At 45.7% G+C, this 20955-nt stretch overlaps 1 protein-coding gene across 50 annotated transcripts in view; it reads left to right on the top strand.

Moving 5' to 3' along the window:
• The window catches only part of eya4 (EYA transcriptional coactivator and phosphatase 4), a 428611-nt gene extending 407928 nt beyond the window's left edge, over positions 1 to 20683 (top strand). For all 50 annotated transcript variants that reach the window (XM_078212520.1, XM_078212514.1, XM_078212513.1 and 47 more), the window contains one exon: positions 18423 to 20683. In XM_078212520.1, the coding sequence (XP_078068646.1) occupies positions 18423 to 18503 (81 nt within the window). In that variant the 3' untranslated portion in view covers positions 18504 to 20683. The remainder of the gene's footprint in view (positions 1 to 18422) is intronic.
• The last annotated feature ends 272 nt before the right edge of the window (positions 20684 to 20955 follow it).

Raw genomic sequence — 20955 nt, 5'->3', positions numbered from 1 at the left:
ATGCACAATAAATTGGATTATCTTGTGCATTTTCTTCTTGTTCTTGAGATGTGGGTAACTGCAAACAAGACCACATTTATTGCTCACACCTAGATAATGGGCGCAATCTTACCAAAAAATGGCAGAGTGCTGTTTCTCACAAAAAAACCAGCATGTTTCTCTCCAGTAAACCATTTGGTTTCCTCTCCAGATTCCACACTCTTTCCAAAATAAATCAAGGGAGCGTGAATCATGATGTCATAGAGGTAGGCGGGGCTTTAACACACTGGTAAAACCCGTCTGCTCAGAGATCGCGGGTGCCATCTTTAAACGGCGCCCTAATCAAAACTCCAATAAACTTCCACCCGCCCCACCACCAAGGCTACCAAAGGCTCCCTTCCACACCCCTGACTGAAGCAAGTATACACTCCACGACCCCCCCTCCCCCGATCATCGGCCACTTCTCTCTCTCCCCACCCCGTGATTATCAGCCCCTTCTTTCGTGCCCCCCCCATCCCACCTTCACCGCCCCCCCCCCCCCCCCCCACCTCTCTCCGCAAGCGATCATCAGCCCTTCCGCCCCTCCCCCCCTCCCCCAACAGTTGGAGACGGCACCGCCCTCCACCACAACAGCCACTGCCGGCATTTCCTCTACGTCAGGCCGCTCCTGGCCAAGAACATAGAACATAGAACATAGAACATTACAGCGCAGAACAGGCCCTTCGGCCCACGATGTTGCACCGACCAGTTAAAAAAAAACTGTGACCCTCCAACCTAAACCAATTTCTTTTCGTCCATGAACCTATCTACGGATCTCTTAAACGCCCCCAAACTAGGCGCATTTACAACTGATGCTGGCAGGGCATTCCAATCAAAGAAGGAGCATTAACCCTCACACCTCATGAGGCTCCCACTGGGGCACACCCCTTGGCACATGTTGGCACTTCCAGAGTGGCATAGTGCCAATGTAGCTGGGCCAACCTGTGCCAGAGGGCATTGCCAGGCACTGCCTAGCCATGTCCCTCTCCCTCGTAGATTATGCTTACCTTTACACCCCCAGGGAGACCCCCACAGTAGGTTCGCGTCTATGTAAACCTTTTGTAAACCGCAAAGTATCTGGCGGGGGGGAAGGTCAAGATACGTCGGGCGGTGGGTTAATAATATTGAAATGCATGCTAATGCAGGTTCACGCTCACTGTGGGTTCAAGATTTCCCCCGCTATGCCGTCTACTTCTCATTGGGTGACTTTCCATTATTTCAGAAATCCCTGATGATAAACCACAGAGTATGGAGTTAGAAACACATGGAGTCAGACAGGGTAGACTAAGCATGTTGCCAACACTGAACAACATTTGTAAACTAGTTGGGTTTTTTTGGCGACATGTGGTCATTTCATGGTCATTATTTTCTCATGTCAACTTACAAATTACCAGATTAATTGATTTAAATTCTCGAATCGCCATGGTTGGATATGAAGTAAGCTAAATAAACCCATTCATGCACTACTAAAGTACAATTACATTGGTGTCAATGGGCGGAATGCTCCCAAAAAAATTCTAAGTGTTGAATTCGTGGGGAAACTGGAGTAATTCGCACTTTTTTTTAAAGTGGGAGTTCACACTAGAATCTCCCACATTCTGTGCAGTGCAGAGTCCACCAGCATGAATATCATTAGATTTCAGGGGGCGGGGCCTATTCACGCCCGGGAGGCAGAAACCAGCGAGCCTCTGCGCATACGCAGCGGCCCCGAACTGTCAGCCTCCCTTTAGCTGGCCAGCCCAGGACCCCCGCAGTGCTGCCCTCTCCAACCCCTGCATGGCCTGATCGGGGCCCCCGACCATTCCTGGCTCACCACCCCCATTCCGAACCGCCTCGATGTCCAAAATGATATTTAAAATATCATTTAAGTGCTAGCCCCGCCTCCCTGCCGATTTCCAGCGCGGAGCAGGCCACGCAGGAAATCCGGCGCTGGGAGACGCTCGCGGGGCGCAGCGGGATGGGAGAATCGTGTCTGAAAGTGGATCTCACACTGGGAATTTAAACTGTTTTTTTATTTCAAAAATACACTTTATTCATTAAAAAAAACTCTCAAATAAGCCATTGCAAAACAACATATCCGATACTTAAAAACAGTGCAAAAAAAACCCAGTCATTTTTATAATACTCCACGATGCTCATTTACAGGACATTACATTCATTTCATTTCAGTACTTGAAATTATATACACTCATTAGGTATTACTATGTGCTGTTATTTTTCAGATTAGCACACAGTTACGTAGGCCGAGGGTGTTCTACAGTTACCGGGCCCTCGGTCTGCTTTGGTTGAAAGGCTTTACACGGTGGCCTTTCCCCATTGTGTCTTTGCGGCGGCTGCCCCAAGCTTGAGCGCGTCCCTCAGCACGTAGTCCTGGACCTTAGAATGTGCCAGTCTGCAACACTCGGTCGAGGACAAATCTTTCAACTGGAAGATCAGCAGGTTTCGGGCGGACCAAAGTGCGTCCTTCACCGAGTTGATGACCCTCCAGCAGCAGTTGATATTTGTCTCGGTGTGCGTCCCTGGAAACAGCCCGTAGAGCACAGAGTCCTGCGTCACCGAGCTGCTCGGGATGAACCTTGACAAATACCACTGCATCTCACTCCAGACCTTCTTTGCAAAGGCACATTCCACAAGGAGGTGTGCGACCGTCTCATCAGCCCCGCAGCCGCTTCGAGGGCAGCGTGCGTTGAGGTTGAGACCTCGAACGTGAATAAAGGATCTGACAGGAAGTGTCCTTCTCACCACCAGCCAAGCCAGGTCTTGGTGCTTGTTTGTGAGTTCTGGTGAGGAGGCATTCTGCCAGATGACACTGACAGTCCGCTCAGGGAACCATCGGACAGGATTCGCCGTCTCCTTTTCTCTCAGGGCCTCAAGGACATTACATGCTGACCACTGCTTGATCACCATGTGGTCAAAGGTCTGTTTCCGGAAAAGTTTCTCCACAAAGGACAGGTGCTGCGGTACGGTCCAACTACTTGGAGCGTTCCGTGGCAATGTGGCCAGACCCATCCTCCGCAACACTTGGGACAGGTAGAACCTCAAAAAGTAGTGGCACTTGGTGTTAGTGTTCCGAGGATCTACACACAGCTTGGAGCAGCCGCACACAAAGGTGGCCATCAGGATGAGGGTGGCGTTGGGAACGTTTTTCCCTCTTGTTTCTAGAGATTTGTGCATCGCTTCCCACCGGACACGATCCATCTTTAATCACCATATAAATTTGAAGATGACCTGGGTCACTGCTGCTGCGCATGTTTTGGGGATCGGCCACACCTGCGCCACGTCCAACAACACGGACAGTACCTCGCATTGGATCACAAGGTTTTTCCCAGTGATGGAGAGGGAACATTGCTCCCACATCCCAATTTTTGTCTGGCTTTGGCGATGCACTCTTCCCAGTTTTTGGCGCATGCCCCAGCCGCTCCAAACCATATCCCCAGCACCTTAAGGTCGTCTGCCCTGACGTTGAAGGGGACAAAGGATCTGTCAGCCCAGTTCCCAAAGAACATGGCCTCGCTCTTGCCCCGGTTGATTTTGGCTCCCGAGGCCAGCTCGAACTGCTCACAGACTTGGAGGAGCCTGCAAACAGACGAGGGGTCCAAGCAGAAGACAGCCATGTCATCCATGTACAGGGAGGCTTTGACCTGCGTGCCTCCGCTGCCTGGGATTGTAACCCCTTTGCCGAAGCCCTCAGAAGGGACCCAGGCATCAAAGAGGTTACACTGGGAATTTAAACTGTTTTTTTTAATACTTTTCCAATTCAATCAAATCAAATCCAATTCAGAGTCTCAACAAGTTGAGACATTTCAGATCCAGGCTGACAAGACAGGGCGAGCGACCAAATCACCCTGTCCTGGGCCTGATCTACATGAGCCAAGCTGATTGGAGAAAGGGGAGGTTCCTCCTCCAAGACTTGAGCTCATTTGCATCTTAGCCAAAAGGCCGAGATGCCGCTTTTAAAAATTGCTTCATATGAAACATATGAAGCTTCAGTGTAACCTAATGACCTCAACCAAGTGCGGCCGACCATAGGCTGCCGACCATACTACACTTGATCTTAGCCAAAAGGCCGAGATACCGCTTACACTGGGAATTTAAACTGTTGGGCGATGTACTTTGAGTGTCAAGAGTGCAGTAAGTGATTTAAGTATGGTGTGTAACATTCCTTCTAGAGATTATAATTATCATTAAGGTACATATAACCTCGGGGGGTCACCGCGTTGGAATGGCACGGGGTTAGAGAATCTTGGGGGAGGAGTCTAGTGTGTTTAGTACTGGCATCAACCCCCATTGAGATTCTCCCAGCCACCGCGCCTGGGGGTAATCTGGTTCTCACCCAGTGAGAACAGGAACGGGATTATCACATTCAAATGAACATTTAAATAAGCTTAGTCAATTTTAAGACGGATTCTCTCTGCTCCCGGGATTCTCTGATCCTCGGGCGCAGTGGGAACCTAGCGAGAGTCACAACTGGTCTCCATAAACCTCACATTTGTCCAAATTAAACTCCATCTGCCATTTTTCTACCCAAGTCTGCAATTTATCTATATCCCGCTGTATCCTTTGACAATCCTTGTCACTATCTGCCACTCCACCAATTTTTGTATTATCTGCAAACTTAGTAATCAGACTACCTACATTTTCCTCCAGATCATTTATATATATTACAAACAACAAAGGTCCCAGCACTGATCCCTGTGGAATACCACTAGTTATTTATCTCTCTTCCGAAAAGCACCATTTCACCGCTACTCTCTGTCTTCTATGACCAAGTCAGTTCTATATCCATCTAGCCAGTGCACCCCAGGAGACTCTACCTATTGTATCAGCCTGCCATGAGGGACCTTGTCAAATGCCTTACCAAAGTCCATGTAGACAACATCCATTGCCTTTCCCTCATTAATCATCCTTGTCACCTCCTCAAAAAACTCAATCAACTTGGTGAGAATGAGCTTCCCCGCACAAAACCATGTTGCCTATCCCTAACAAGTCCATTCGCTTCCAAATGTGAATAAATTCTGTCTCTCAGTACCTTCTCCATCGGCTTCCCCACCAGTGACATCAGCTCACTGACCTGTATTTATCTGGATTATTGCTGTTTCCCCTCTTAAACAAAGGAACAATATTGGCTATTATCCAGTCCTCTAGAACCTTGCCTGGGATCAAAGAGGATGTAAAGATATCTGTTAAGGCCCCAGCTATTTCCTGCCTGCCTCCCACAGTATCCTGGGATAGATTCCAGCTGGTCCTAGGGACTTGTCTACCTCAATGCATTTTAAGACACCCAAGTCTTCCTCCTTTATTATATTGACCTATCCGAGATTATTCACACACCCTTCTCTAACCTCAACATCCCTCATGTCTTGCTCTTTGGTGAATATCGATGCAAAGTACTCATTAAGGATCTCGCCCACTTCCTTTGGCTCCACCCATTACCTCCTTCCTTTATCCTTGAGTGGGCCTACTCTTTCCCTAGCCACCCTCTTGCTCCTAATATATGCATAAATTGCCATGGGATTCTCCTTAACCCTGCTGGCCAAGGACATTCCATGGCCCCTTTTAGCCCTCCTAACACTCTGCTTGAACTCCATCCTACTTTCTCCATATTCTACATATATTGCAGTGCCAGGGCGGTGGGCCCTGAGGGTGGGGGGGCGGGGGGGGGGGGGGGATTGGAGGGGGTTTTTGAAGGGGAGGAATGTGAAGAGAGGGGGGGGGTGGCATCCACGGGGAGGACCATAAAGTGGAGGCATGAAGTGGGGGAGCATGAGAGGGCATGAACAGGGTTGAGCTTGAAGGGGGGCATGAAAGGGGACCCACTGGAAGGCCCCCAATGTCCTGATGCTGGTGATCTATGTTAGAGAAGCGGGTGCGGAAACAGGCCCTCGGGGGGAGGGAGGAAGGGGGGGTCCCACAATGTCTGCAGAGGGAGGGAGGTCCTTAATTTTATTTTGAGATCGCTGCCCCCTTTAGATCAAAGTTTTAAAGTTTATTTATCAGTCACAAGTAAGGCTCACATTAACACTGCAATGAAGTTACTGTGAAATTCCCCTAGTCGCCACAGTCCGGCACCTGTTCGGGTCAATACACCTAACCAGCACGTCTTTCAGATTGTGGGAGGAAACCAGAGCACCTGGAAGAAACCCACGCAGACTTGGGGAGAATGTGCAAACTCCACATAGACAGTGACCCAAGCCGGGAATTGAACCCGAGTCCCTGGCGCTGTGAAGCAGCCGTGCTAACCACTGTGCCACCGTGCCGCCCACAATCAGCACCCAATCTCTGTGAAGTTGGGCTTGCTGGTGTATTTAGGCCCCGCCCCCTCTCAGAACCAGTGCAAAACTCACCCCTCTCCCAAAAAATGACGAAGTGTGGGAAGATCACGATCTGATTCACACCTGACATGCCGGTGCGAATTCATCACTTCTCTCTCACAAAATGACACTTTTTGGGAAAATTCCACCCCTTGAGACTGAAAGCTTGAATTATATTTTTTCACTCAATTGTTTTTCCATTCGTTACACTTGTTCAACATTGCTATAAGTTTAAGTTTATTTATTAATGTCACAAGTAGGCTTACATTAACACTGCAATGAAGTTACTGTGAAAATGCCCTAGTTGCCACACTCCGGCACCTGTTCGGGTACACTGAGGGAGAATTTAGCATGGCCAATGCACCTAACCAGCACAGCTTTCGGACTGTGGGAGGAAACTGGAGAGCACCCGGAGGGAACCCACGCGGACACGGGGAGAATGTGTAGACTCCTCACAGACAGTGACCCAAGCCGGGAATTAAATCCAGATCTCTGGCGCTGTGAGGCAACAGTGCTAACCACTGTGCCACCATGGCACCCCTATCTCCTCAGGGAGCCTTTTGTACACATGACATCACCCAGCTACAGGTTTATGGGCAGAATTTTACATATCCCTGCCAGTGGGGAGTGGCTATAAAATTCTTCAGATGGGCTCTGACTTCTCATAGAAACCCTAGAGTACAGAAAGAGGCCATTCGGCCATCGGGTCTGCACCGACCACAATCCCACCCAGGCCCTACCCCCATATCCCTACATATTTTACCCACTAATCCCTCTAACCTACGCATCTCAGAACACTAAGGGCAATTTTTTAGCATGGCCAATCAATCTAACCCGCACATCTTTTGACTGTGGGAGGAAACCGGGGCACCCGGAGGAAACCCACGCAGACAAAAGGAGAATGTGCAAACTCCACACAGACAGTGACCCAAGCCGGGAATCGAACCCAGGTCCCTGGAGCTGTGAAGCAGCAGTGCTAACCACTGTGCTACCGTGCCGCCCTGCAGACTTTTCTGCAATTTTACTGTGGGTCAGGGAAGGCCTAGGCCAGCTTCTCCTGCCCTTGCCCCAATTAATGACCACTTAAGGACCAGCATTAATTTTCAGGCTGGTGGGAAGAATTTTGGGGCGGGGGGAAGCTGGAAAATTGACACTCCTGGGGAAGAAGGGGGAAGGGTGCATCCAGCAACGGCTTCCTTTCAACAAGCTCTGGTCCCTGCACATTCTCCTTCACCCTCTCCCCCAGGACTCTCCACCAAGACCCCTGACCTCACTCTGTCCACCCCCAAGGTCCTCACCTCCCCTCCCCAACCTAAGACCCCAAAACATACCTGATACTGGACAATTGGGACATAGGCTGAATTTTTAGGATGGTGGGGGCGTGACCCTCTTTAGATGGTGCAGCCCCCGCCATCAAAAGAGTTGGCAGGGATCACATCCCCACTGACGCCCATAGCCCTGAATACAGTTTTACGCTTGAACGAGAGTTAATTAAAGATGGAACTTCTACCAGTCACCTGAGAAGAAGTCCCGCTTTAGAGAGCTGCCAGCCAGTCAGATTGGCTGGTTTGTTTCCAGTCCCTCCAGCAGCAATGACCGAAAGAGGAACTGCAGCAACGAACATGAGAATGAGTCCCGGGAACCGGAGACCCAGATAATTAAAATGAGTCCCAGGAGGGGGAGGACAGGGAAGGCCTGGGAAATTGCAAGTGAGGTGATGAGGGGGGAATAGGCTGTGTGGGGGATAGGGGATCCAGAGGTCATCAAGCCTTAAGAAAGAGACTTGTGATGGAGGCAGGTCTCTGAACTGGCTTTCCTTCCAAGCGAGGGCTGGAAGGCCCACCTCCAGCCAATTAATGCTCGTTGGAGCATGAAAAGCTGTGGAGTAGCGAATATCGCTCCTTGGCTGGAGGGGAAGGGACATCCAGAAAATCCTGGCCATATCTGCTTTCTGAAATAGCATTAAGTTGTAGCACAGTCTTAAACAACTTGCTGCAGTTTCTAAAGGTTTTCGTGTAGGTGCTCATCATATCCGCTGAAAAATACTGACCAATATCTTCAGGGATCAAATCGGGAGATAGCATTTTTGATTTATGATTACCAGTTCAAGATGAAATAAAATTAATGAACAAAAAAGAAATGAAAGAATTATTCCATGCATTCAACACAGCAATAGTCTTCTTTCACTGAGCTGCCTAAACTCTGTGATATGCAAGGTTATGAATAGCAGTCTGGGAACATCATGCTGAGGGAGCAGTGGCACCTCATGTAACATTACATTGAAGTGCAGTAGTCTCCCTGCTCAAAAATTTAAGTTGGTCCGCAAAAATGTTTTCTTTTTTCTCCCCCATGCTTCTCCAAATGATTACTTGTTGAATTGCAGCTGGGAATGCTGACAATAATTTATTTCTCTCAGAGGATCGATAGTATGTGGAATTTTCTTCCCCAGAGAGCAGTGGAAGCTGGGTCATTGAATTTGTTTAAGGCTGAGTTAGACAGATTTCTGACTAACAAGGGAATCGAGGGTTATGGGTGGAAAATACGAAAGTGGAATTGAAACCACAACCAGACCAGTCATGATCTCATTGAATAGCAAAATAGGGTCGATGGGCCAAATGGCCTGCTCCTGCTCCTATTTCCTATGTTTCCATCATTTGTTGTAAATGAATTGAATCGTAAAATCTTTGTAAAATGGGAACATTGAAGGATTGCCATAACTAATTTGCTACGGAAGACCTCCTATCATAGTTGTGCATCATTGAAGGAGGCCCAGACCGGAGGGGCGGGTGGTGGGGGGGTGGGGGGGGGGTGGTCGTGGAGAGAGAAGATGGTGGCAGGGAGCACATGACTGGTTTTAGTAAATCACTCTGCCATGGAATGTCTTCATATCTGCATCGATCCACACTAAGACATTCTGATCTTGGATAATCTGATGAAGTGATGAGCAGGCAGAACCTTAGACATGGGAATAAAATGAGGCAGTGGGCAAAATTTTCCCATCCCGCCTGCCACGGGATTAGTAGCGGGCGGGACACGGGCCGTGCAAAGGTCCGTTGTCCTCGAGCGCGACCGGAAAATCCTGCCCAGTGCATCATACCAAACCATTGCTGAATACGCCAAAACAACTGGCGGTAGAGCTGAACTGGCAGATACTTAAGAGCAGACTGTGGATATGTCCTTTTGTCTTTGTGTAGCCTTGGATTTGGGGAAAAGGGTCAGACCTCAGAAGTAATTTTTTAAAATGAAAAACAGTGTGTTAAAAATTAATCAACTTATGGGGCAAATCTTTTGGGATTCCACGTGCCCCAGCTGCTGTTCGCTCCCTGATCAGCCTGGAGTGTTCTGGTTTAAAGTTTTAGTGTGAAACAAAAAGTTGCACTGCCGATACCTAATTGAGGGATAATGTTGCTGGCTATGTTCCCTCAGTTAAACTTTGTTCCATTTGATTTTCCAACCCTGAATCCACATTTCCCCAGGTCTGGTTGACAAGAATAAGCCACTACAGCTGGAGTGTTGAAAATTCTGCAGTTTGTAAACTGTCCTTTAAGCCAAGAGAGAATTAATAAATCTTTGCATCTTCCCCACCATTCATCCCTTCCCCCTCCTGAGTCAGGACTCAGAAACATACGCTGTGCGTTTAAGTACTCCCACAAATTTAGGGAAATGTTACACCATCATTTAAACTTCTGCTACATTTCTATTATTGTGTTTTCTGGAATAGTATTGCATTTGCAGCATATCAAAATCTTAATTTTCCAAGGGCTAAATCTATTACAATAGAAAATCATAAAGTATTTGTTTTGCTGGAACATGCAACTTTGAAACATAAGCCTAGAAGCTTAACTCACCCAAATTTTAACCACTGCACATGTTCAAAATTGGGAGCGTGCAGTGGTGTAGTGCATCATCTCCTTGGTTTATTACGGGTAAGCTGCAGATGTTAGTCATGGTCCCTGAAACTTGTTTTGGGGGTTGCAGCTAAGTCCAAGGATAGTGACTCCTCCTGGGGCCAGGAGGAGAGCTATTTTGTACTATCGTTTTAGTGATAACCTCCAGCAGTTCTGCTCAGATTTGATTACTGTACACCCGAGATAACTGGCCACATGCCATCCATTTTTCAAAAGAGATCTAAGCTGCATAAGCAGTGGGCCTAATGCCTGTTTCGGGTAAGTGCCTTGAGCAATTACAGGGTCCCCCAATCAATAATGGCCTATGGCAAACTGTCAAGGTGGACTGACCACTTTCACATATTACATTGGACCCCTCAGCACTTGCACCTTGCACAAGAAATGAATGCAGCACAATTCAATTTCTAAACTATGCTTTTAGACAGTATGATGTTCCCGAAGGTGGAGGTGTCCAGAACCAGGGGTCACAGTCTGAGGATACAGGGTAGACTGTTTAGGACAGAGATGAGGAGAAATTTCTTCACCCAGAGAGTAGTCAGCCTGTGGAATTCACTACCACAGAAAGTATGTTTTCAAGAAGCAGTTAGATATAGCATTTGAGGTGAAGGGGATCAAAGGATATGGGGGAAGGCACGATCAGGTTATGGAGTTGGATGATCAACTATGATCATAATGAATGATCGAAGGGCCGAATGGCCTCCACCTCCTCCTATTTTCTATGTTGCTACGATTTCATTACTAAATCATTAAGTGCAGAGAAATATGGAGTAGAGAATGAGAAAGTAGCTGGTTCTGACACCAAGACAGTTTTCGATACAGGGACCTGTGGGGAGCAGAAGGTCCATGGGCAAATCCTGGTGTGGCCAGAACCATAGCTGACTTGCTGATAGATTGTCATGGTTGTCAGACACTGATTATCCCAGCCCAAGCATAGCACTAACAGTATTCCTCGAGGCGATGTCCTTAATCCATTCGTCTTTAGCTGCTTCACTAATTAACCTTTCTTTGTCATAAGGTCATGAATTGTGTTATTCAGTTATGATTCTATAGTTTTCATTCACAATTATGCTAATAATGAAGCATCGCAATCTCCCACAAGCCAGAGTTGGGTTGACAGGTAACAGGCGGCATTCATGTCAGATGAACGAATTTCATGGCACACAAGTCCCAGGCAATGACCATCTCCAATATTGGCATTCAATGGCATTACCATCATTGAACCCCCACTATCAATATCCTAGGAGAATCTTAACTGGACCAGCTGATTTAAATGCTGTGGCTACGAGAACAGGTCAGAGGCTGGCTATTCTGTGGCGAGTGACTCAACTCCTGACTTTACAAAACCTTTCCATGATGTACAAAGCACAAGTAAGGAATGTAAAAGGATGCTGTCCATTGACCTGGATGGGTGCGACTCCAACAAAATTCAAGAAGCTTGACATCATCAAAGCAGCCCATTTGATTAGGATTCCATTCACCACCTTCAGCATTCACTCCCTTCACCATTGTGCCTGCAGTGTGTACCAGCTATCTATAAGCTGCACTGCAGGCAATTCTAATTCTCCCTCCCCAGCCACTGCCGCCACCACCCCCAACCCCCTCACACCCCTGGCAATGATGGCTGCAGGTTGCACTATCTGCAGACTGTATCTACAGGATGCACTGCAGCAACACAGTGAGGTCAGTAATATAAAAGCAAATTACTGTGGATGCTGGAATCTGTAACAAGAACAGAAAATGCTGGAAAATCTCAGCAGGTCTGACAGCATCTGTGGAGAGAGAATGGAGCTGACATTTCGTGTCTGCCAACCCCTGGAGTTGCCTCCCAAAACTTCTGTTTCTCTCTCCTCCTTTACGATGCCCCTTATAACCTACCTATTTCTCCAAGCATTTGATCACCTGTCCTAATATCTCCTCTGGCTCAGTGCCAAATTTTGTCTGATAAGACTCTTGTGAAATGCCTTGGGATGTTTTACAAGCAAGTTGCTATTATTGTCCTGAATTGCAATACCACCTACACAGTGAGGCCTTACCAGATTTCCACTGCGTAGTCAGCAAAGCGCCAAAGAAATTCTGGCACAATCCCAGCAATAGTACATCAGGAATGCAGCAGTAAGTTTGGGATTTAAGATACAACGGGCATGAAATCCAATCACGTGGTACCACTCCGAGTGATGCTATGCAGACATTCCTTCATGTTTATAGTGGGGGGAGGTGCTGTTGGTCATTACCAAGCGGCAGCCAGCAACTGGAGTTGTGTACCCAGGTACATCCCCTGAATGCGACCAAAGAAGGGATAGATCACGATATCACAGACATCAGCAAGCTGATGCCAAGGAGAAATAATGAAATTGGCCCACATGTGTGCAGCAATCACCTTCCTTATTAACTCCTGAAAGCCCAAGCATTAGCAAGTATGGTGGGTTCTAACCTGGGAAGGTTAGAACTCAGTAAGTTGCAACTGAGGTGCTTTTGACTTATTTGTGCGGAGGCAATGATGGTGGAAGCTCTGAGTTGCTGAAGGAGTTTGAAGGTTTCTCTTGGCCACAGGCTGAGTAGTGAAGTCTCGCTTCAATTTTCTAGAAGCTTAGTTAGACCTCACCTGGAGTACCGTGTGCAGTTTTGGTCTCCTTACCTCAGAAAGGATATTATTGACAAGAAGGAGTGCAATGAAGATTCACCAGAATTGTTCTGGGGATGGCAGAACTGTCTTATGAAGAGAGCTTGGGCAAACTGGGCCTGTATTCAGTAGAGATTATCTCATTGAAACCTACAAAATACTTAAAGGAATAGACAGGGTAGATGCAAGTAAGATGTTTCCTTTGATTGCGGACTCTAAATAAGGAAGAAGCCATTTAGAACCGAGATGAAGAGAAATTTCTTTACATAGAGGGTTGTGAATCTTTGGAATTCTCTACAACAGAGGGCTGTGGAAGCTCAGTCATTGAGTATGTTGAAGACAGAGATTGACAGATTTCTGATTAACAATGTAAAGGGTTATAGGAATAGTGTGGGTAAAAGGCAATGACGTGTTCTAACAGCGATGACCGTTTTAATTGGTGGAGCAAGCTCGGTGGGCTGAGTGGCCTGCTCCTGTTCCTGTGCTGTGATAATTACATAATCTCACACAAATGTGGGGGCAGTAGTTGCAGTGCCACTTCTTCTGCAGCAGGAGCAGGACAGGCAAAGGAGGTGGCAGAGAACGGAACCTCTGAGAGGAGGGAAAAGAAGGGCTTTCTATAGAATTCCCTACTGTAACAGGGTCTTCTGGGAGCATCACTTCTACCTTGGAATCAATTAGAACCAGCGCCTCAGGAGACTTTGCTTTGCTAAGGACACAGTGACAAAATTATGTCACCCCAGTATGAGGACCTGTGAAGTCAAACCAGGTTGAGTGAGGACTGCCCTCCCAGTGCCACTGAAGATCACCATCACCCTTTCCTCCTTCACAACCAGTTCCGCCCAGATGGCAGCTGGCAACATTAGTAATGTTTCACTATTTTCCATCCATGTAAGTATCAGAGAGGAACGGAAACTTCAACATCTTTTGCATGAGGAGGAAAAACCAGGACAAGAGTGTTCATAGAATCATAGAATCCCACAGTGCAGAAGGAGGGCATTCGGCCCATCGAGTCTGCACCGACCACAATCCCACCCAGGCCCTATTCCCGTAACCCCATGCATTTACCCTGCTAATTCCCCTGACACTTAAGGGGCGATTTAGCATAGCCAATCCACCTAACCCATACACCTGGAGGAAACCCACACAGACATAGGGAGAATGTGCAAACTCCACACAGACATAGAGAGAATGTGCAAACTCCACACAGACAGTGACCCAAGAGGGGAATCGAATCCGGGTCCCTGGCGCTGGCAGGCAGCGGTGCTAACCACTGTGCCACCATGTCACCCCATGGGTTCTCCAGGACATCAGGCTGACAGATGGTTCTGATTAACACCGAATGCACACACATGGCTCTGCAGGCCCTCCATAACAACCAGGAGTGATACTCCAACTGCAGGAACTACGACTCAACACATGCAGTTGGTATTGGTGAATGCTCACTATCTTGACAATGCAAACTTGCTTTTATCCCGCAGCAGTTTGGATTAGCCATGTTTTTGGGCCTCCAAGGCAATCAACAGAGAGTGACTTATCTCAGCTCCATATAAGAAAGGGTCTATTTCAAGCACACAATCAGTAAATGGGAGCACAGACAGTGGTAGGAGCACTCCTTGAGCGATACACAGTTCAAGTGAGTATATTTGGGAATTTGGATCAAAGTGGGAGTTCGGTGCACAGGGGAAAGAGCTGCTCTTTTGCTTTTCGCTTTCTAACCTTTTTCACTCTTCAGAAAGTGGTCTTGGCCTGCTGCAGGAGTAGCTAACTGTTTGGTGCATATCTGGTGAGTATCTAGTAAGTGTTTAAGGTTTTAGGAGAGGAACTGTTCTTTTGTAAGTTGAAAATATATGAAAAACACCATAAATAATTTAATAAATAAAAGAAATAAAAACGATAACTATCAGTAGAGAAAAGGTACTCAGGGAAACTAATGGGGCTACAGGCCAATAAGTCCCCTGGATCTGATAGGTTGCATCGTAGGATATTAAAGGAAGTAGCTGCAGAGATAATGGGTGCACTGGTAGTAATCATCCCAAGAATTCCTACATTTTGGGAAAGTCCTAGAGGATTAGAAAATTGAGGTGGCAACAAGGGGAAGCAATAGATGTAATATACTTGGATTTCTAAAAAGCATTTGATAAGGTACCACTCAAAAGGCTGCTTAATAAGAAAAGAGCCCATATTGTTGGGAGTCATCTATTAGCATGGATAGAAAATTGGTTAATTAATAGAAGACAGCGATAAAAGGGGCATTTTCAGGATGGCAACCTGTAACTAGTCGAGTTCCACAAGGATCAGTGCTGGACCCCAATTATTTACAATATATGTTAGTGACTTGGACGAGGAATGTGAATCTACTATTGCCATGTTTGACATAAAAATAGGTGGGAAGTCAAGTGGTGAAGATGACACACAGAGGGCCCGATTTAACCATTGCGTCGCGCCCGTTTTCAGGCACAAAAACTTGGTAAAGTCGGACATGAGGTGATTAGCGCGATCTGCGCCCACATCTACGCAGATGCCCACTTTACCAAGGCCTGAAAATGGCTGCATTTGCAAGCATTTAAATTGAATTAATGGGCTGCCCGCCCAACTTTACCATCGCATTTCCCCCTTTACCATCGTGTTCGCCCGTCCAGATTCGGCGCGAAACAGTCATGCTCGGCAAAGGTCTGTTTCGGGCACTCCAGCTTCTGAAGAGGTAAGTTCAGAGCTTCCAACGGCTCTCTGACTCAGATCGGTGGTGGGGGGAGGAGCGAGGGAGGCGGATCAGATCATTCTCTGGTGAGGGTGGGGGGATGGGAGGCCAGATGGTTCTCTGGTGTGGGGGGAGGAGGGGAGGAAGGACCAGATCGTTCTCTGACGGGGTGGAGGAGGAGGGAGGGCCGATCGTTTTCTGGTGGGGGGTGGGGAAGGCCTGACTATTCTCTGGTTGGGGTGCGGGGGGGGGGAGGAGGGAAGCCAGATCATTCTCTGGTCGGAGGGAGGAGGGAGGCCTGATCATTCGCTTGTGGAGGGGAGGGAGTCCCGACCATTCTCTGGCGGAGGGGGAGAGGGAGGCCAGATTGATCTCTGGTGGGGGGGCAGGGGGGACCACTGCCACTCTGCGGGCGATCGGTGGGGAAGAAAGGGGGCAGAGGGTCGCAATCGATCTGGGTAGCGGGGGGCTGTGGATAAGGGGGCGAGTTATGTTGTGGGGGTGAGGCGATGTCTGTGGGGGCCATCACTACCGCTTTTCGCTCCTGGGCCACTTTATCCGGCCCGGGGGCGATGTGATAGGGGCGCGTTTTTCACATTTGTTTCTCACTGCGCATGCGCAGTTCAAAGCTCCGATTGGAGCTGCAGCATTTCGGACACGATAAGCCCCGCCCACAGCGCAATTCACACTCGCGATTTTTTTTTCAGGCTAAGTGCATTTGGGAGCGCCTGAGAACAAGTTTCTAAGTCGGATCTGAATTGCGCCCAGATTCAGCACTTAGAATCAAAATGGTAAAATCGGGCCCAGAATCTACAAAGCGATATAGACAGGTTAAGTGAGTGGGCAAAAACTTGGCAGATGGAATATAACATAGGAAAATGTGAAATGATGCTGTTTGATAGGAAGAATAAAGGAGCTGAATATTATTTAAATGGAGAAAGACTGCAGAAAGTTGCAGCACAGAGGGATTTGAGGCTCCTCCTTCATTAATCACGTGTATTCACAAAAGTTAACATGCAAATCATCATGTAAGGTGATAGGAACAGCAAATAGAATGTTGGCCTTTATCAAAGGGAATAGAGTATAAAAATGGGAATGTCTTGCTAAAACTATATAAGTCACTAGTTAGACCACACCTGAAATACTGTGAACAGTTTTGGTCCCCTTATCTCAGGAAAGATATACTGGCATTGGAGGCAATCTAGAGAAGGTTCACTAGGTAGATCCTGGATTTGGAGGGATTTTCTTATGAGAGGTTGAATAAGTTGGGCCTGTACTCATTGGAGTTAGAATAAAGAGAGCCGACTTATTGAAACATATAAGATTCTCAGGGAGCTTCACAGGGTAAGTGCTGAGAGGTGTTTCCCCTTGTGGGAGAATCTAGGAACAGAGGGCATAATCTCAGAGGATTAGGTTGCCCATTTATGATAAATGAGGAGGAATATCTTCTCTCAGAGGGTAGTGAATCTGTGGAATTCTTTACTGCAGAGGGCTGTAGAGGCTAGGTCATTAAGTATGTTCAAGGCTGAGTTGGACAGATTTTTAATCAGTAGGGGAATCAAGAGTTATGGGGATAAAGGGAGAAAGTAGAGTTGAGGATTATCACATCAGATCAGTCATGATCACATTTAATGATGGAGCAGACCGCATGGGCCGAATGGCCTACTTCTGCTCCTCAGTCTTATGGTCTTACGGCTGCTCTGAGATAAGGGAAACTCCCATCACACACGGCTCATTGACCTCTTCCATCTTCTCATCGTATGAGGTCAGAGGGGGTTCAACAAGAGCCACAGAGTCACAAATAACTCCATGGAGCAAACCATCAGTTCATTAAAGCAGAGATTTTGCTGCCTAGATTGCTCGGGAGGAATCTTAGCAGCCCATGATCGAGAGGATTTGCAAGTTTGTGTGCTGTTTCCTCCACAAAAGTGTAATGAGGACCCAGCCACTCCCCTTTGGGACCTGAAGGCCACCTCAGGAGGAGGAATGGAAGAAGGGAGGAGATTACAGCTGCATCTGGATGATGCAGAGCCACATAGGGACCACATTGTGTGGCTTTGCTTCAGTTGAACAGAACATCTTCACCTGCAACATGGACACATCATCGCCTTATATATCCGTTTCAGATTCCTCATGATAAATTCTCCTTGACTTACATTACTTAATAAAGGTCAACAGCAAGAATCTTCACATGCATCTTTATCCAGCAATATATAGATATTAACAAAGAAAATAATTAATTTATCCTTAGGGCCTGTTTAGTGGATGCCCTTGCATGGCCTATTGCTCGTATGCGTTGCTATCTCAATAGCCGTATCATGGTTGCCAGAGACTGCTGACTTTCCCTGGTACAAACTAGATGACCTTGGAAGAAGCCCATGAGTAACTCTGAGCCATGAGTGCCTGGCTTTGCACCACCTTTGTGTGGGTGGTAACAGTTTAGGCGGACTGGCCGAGGAGCACTAGCAAGGGTTAGTGCTCATCAGCCAGTCTGGGTCTTTGGGGTCCATCTGAAGATCCAGGCTTGTGTTGGCCTGGACTTCAAGGGGTTTTGCCTGTTCTCCTGTCTAATCAACCCCCTTTTCAAAGGGGCTTCTGTAAAAACTGCTTTGCAGGCTGGGGTTGCCACAAATGTAACAAGTGAACAAGCAGTCAACCATCTGTGTTTCTCCAATGCCCCCTCCCTTGATGCATGAAACATCATAGGTTATCAGTAACCAAAATGAACTCTCAACAACTCTCATTTTATTCATATGTAATGAAGCATTTTGAAAGTGTAGAATTTAACTTTATCAACATGCTCTTAATATTAGTTTAATGCTTATTAATGCTGACCTTTTTGTTTTGCTTCCTCATTCATCTAGCACAATATGCCATTCTGGAGGATATCAAGCCACTCTGACCTGTTGGCTTTGAATCAAGCACTGGAACTGGAATACTTGTAGCTGCCTTCTGCAGCACAGCCAGAGATACAAAGTTAACAACATATATAGGAGTATATGAAGTTACCCTCTGTGATCTGCAGCACCTCTGGCTTCCACATTTGTCTTAAGAAATGAAGAGATATGAGTTGTCATGTGAGGCTATTGTGAATTCAAACTGCTGAACAGTGACTGGTACATTAAACCTCTGCATAAGGAACTATGTTGGTCTTAGGAAATATTGTTCATTATAGATAAAGTGCAAGTTGTGTGTATTTTACAACTCTTCAAGTGATTATACAATGCCCAGGATGCTTGAACAGCTTTTACAATGAACTAGCTCTTTTAAGAAACATGAAGCTGCTACCAACGCATCCGGCATGAAGTTGTTCAACGGCATTCGTTGCCATTGGATGTTCTCAATAATGCAGTGTTTTAGCAAACTTTAGTCTGCTTATCCAAGCTGAACCTGCATTAGAAGTGCACTGGGCTACATTGACAATCACATCTAGACCTGCAGTTTGTGTAACTTAGTTACTGTGAGAGCTTACTCTAAGTTAGCAGCTGTATTCGAACACGTAATGCTTTTATGGGGATAGTCACTTTTTGTAAAGCTTGACAAGGAGAATATACATAAACGATGTGCTGTGCCTTAAAATAAGACAGTGTTGGTGTGTTACAATGTAACTTTTGTTCCACAAATGTATAGATAAATTCTTTGTGATGATTAATTTTTTGAAATGACCAAATTATTAAAAGAATCAGAAGTAAAAGAATTCTGCGTTGTGTAAGCAGAGAAGAATTGTTCCAAACTGTTGGTCTAAAGAGGAAATTAAAAATTGGAGAGTTTTTGTGTTTTTACTTGGACTTTTAGTGTTTAATTGTAAATTACAATCCTTAATGATATCCAGGAGAAACGTTTTAATTTAAACTGTGAGGTAATCTATTTTAGTCATTAAGAAACAGCTTGACACTTTTTGATATTATGCTAGTCTTTACCATTTTGGGGAAGTTTCTAAAAAAACTTTTGGTTTGGGCACTTATTTGATTTCATGCTAGTTTATATCTTCTTTAAATCTGAAAATGATAATACCCCGACCTCACTGAGTTCATATATGCTTTATCTCAATCCACCCCTTCCTCTCCCCATTTGATACATCTATGAATAAAAGGGGATATGTGGATAAGGATTTTGAACATGTTTAAGGGCTTATTGCATCCTGGGAAAGGTCTAGTCTTCTTTGACAGATTAATTTTACAAATAACAAAGTGAAAAGCTATCAAACTTCTCAGCCCACTGTTATAGTTTTCTCTCGAAGCCAGTATTGCAGTTTCTATTGTACAATAAACCATTCAAATTCATTTTAATAACCTGTTCAAAGGACAAAGACTGTTAAATAAAGTTGATGTTAGAAGCCTTTAAACTATGTTCTTCCCAATAAAAGCAATTGTGCATTATACAATTTTACAGCATATTGGCAGACACACAAAAAAATCTTAAAGATAGGACAAGAATTAATTTAAGTAGAACTGCAGAATCACATACCAAAACATAATTTTCCAATTTGCTAATTTTCTAAGTATATCAATGTTGATTGCAGTTCAATTTTAGTTTTGTTAAATCTCCAATTATCATCTTATTAACTATTAAATAGCATTTACAATCAACAACTTTGTAGTGTAGCATGAACATATCCTTTAGTCTTTAATCTGGCAGTGCCTGTTTATAGGAAAACCTCAACCCAGATTCAATACAGTTAAAGTAATATCCTTCTGATTTCTCCGTCTCATCTCCCCTCCCTTTCTGTGTATATAACAGTTAATCTGCCAATATGCTGTAAATCCAATTTGTCTTCAGCTCTGTGTGTGATTTACGAAAGGAGATATTCAGAAGATGCACAAAACATTGATACACCACTCTGATTTGTTAAACTTTGTTCCTGCAGATTCTAGTATTGGGGCTATAGAATAATAACTATTGGCCACTCAGCAACATTTTAGTGGTAACAGTATAGTGTTTATGTTTTTTTTATTTATTTTGATTGTGCTTTTCGAACATTAAAATCAACTCTTGTGGAAATTTAAATGGTCCTGGGTTTCTTTGTAATATATTTAGTGTGAATTATCTGAAAATACATGTACAGAAACAGTCTTGATATTTCTGTGTTTCAAAATGAATAAAACAAACTAATTTCAATGATTAAGACAGTCTCAGTTTTTGGGACACATGAATGCCTGTTTCATGAGATATTTATTATAATGAGGTACTATATAATGTACAACAGTAACTCGCACTTACATTATGCTTTTAGCACAGGGAAATTCTAAAGGTGTTTCACAAAAGGATTAGACACCAAGCAAGAGTTGAGGATTGAATTAGAGAATGTAAACAGAGGTAGATTTTCAGGGTTTGGAAGATTAAAGGAAATAATTTCACAGTAAAGGGACTTGATTAGAGTTTTGAGAGTGCTGAAGA

Source organism: Mustelus asterias, chromosome 5 (genome assembly GCF_964213995.1).
Source record: "Mustelus asterias chromosome 5, sMusAst1.hap1.1, whole genome shotgun sequence".
NCBI lineage: Eukaryota > Metazoa > Chordata > Chondrichthyes > Carcharhiniformes > Triakidae > Mustelus > Mustelus asterias.
The sequence above is the reverse complement of the archived record's forward strand: the minus strand, read 5'-3'. Positions and strand labels throughout refer to the sequence as shown.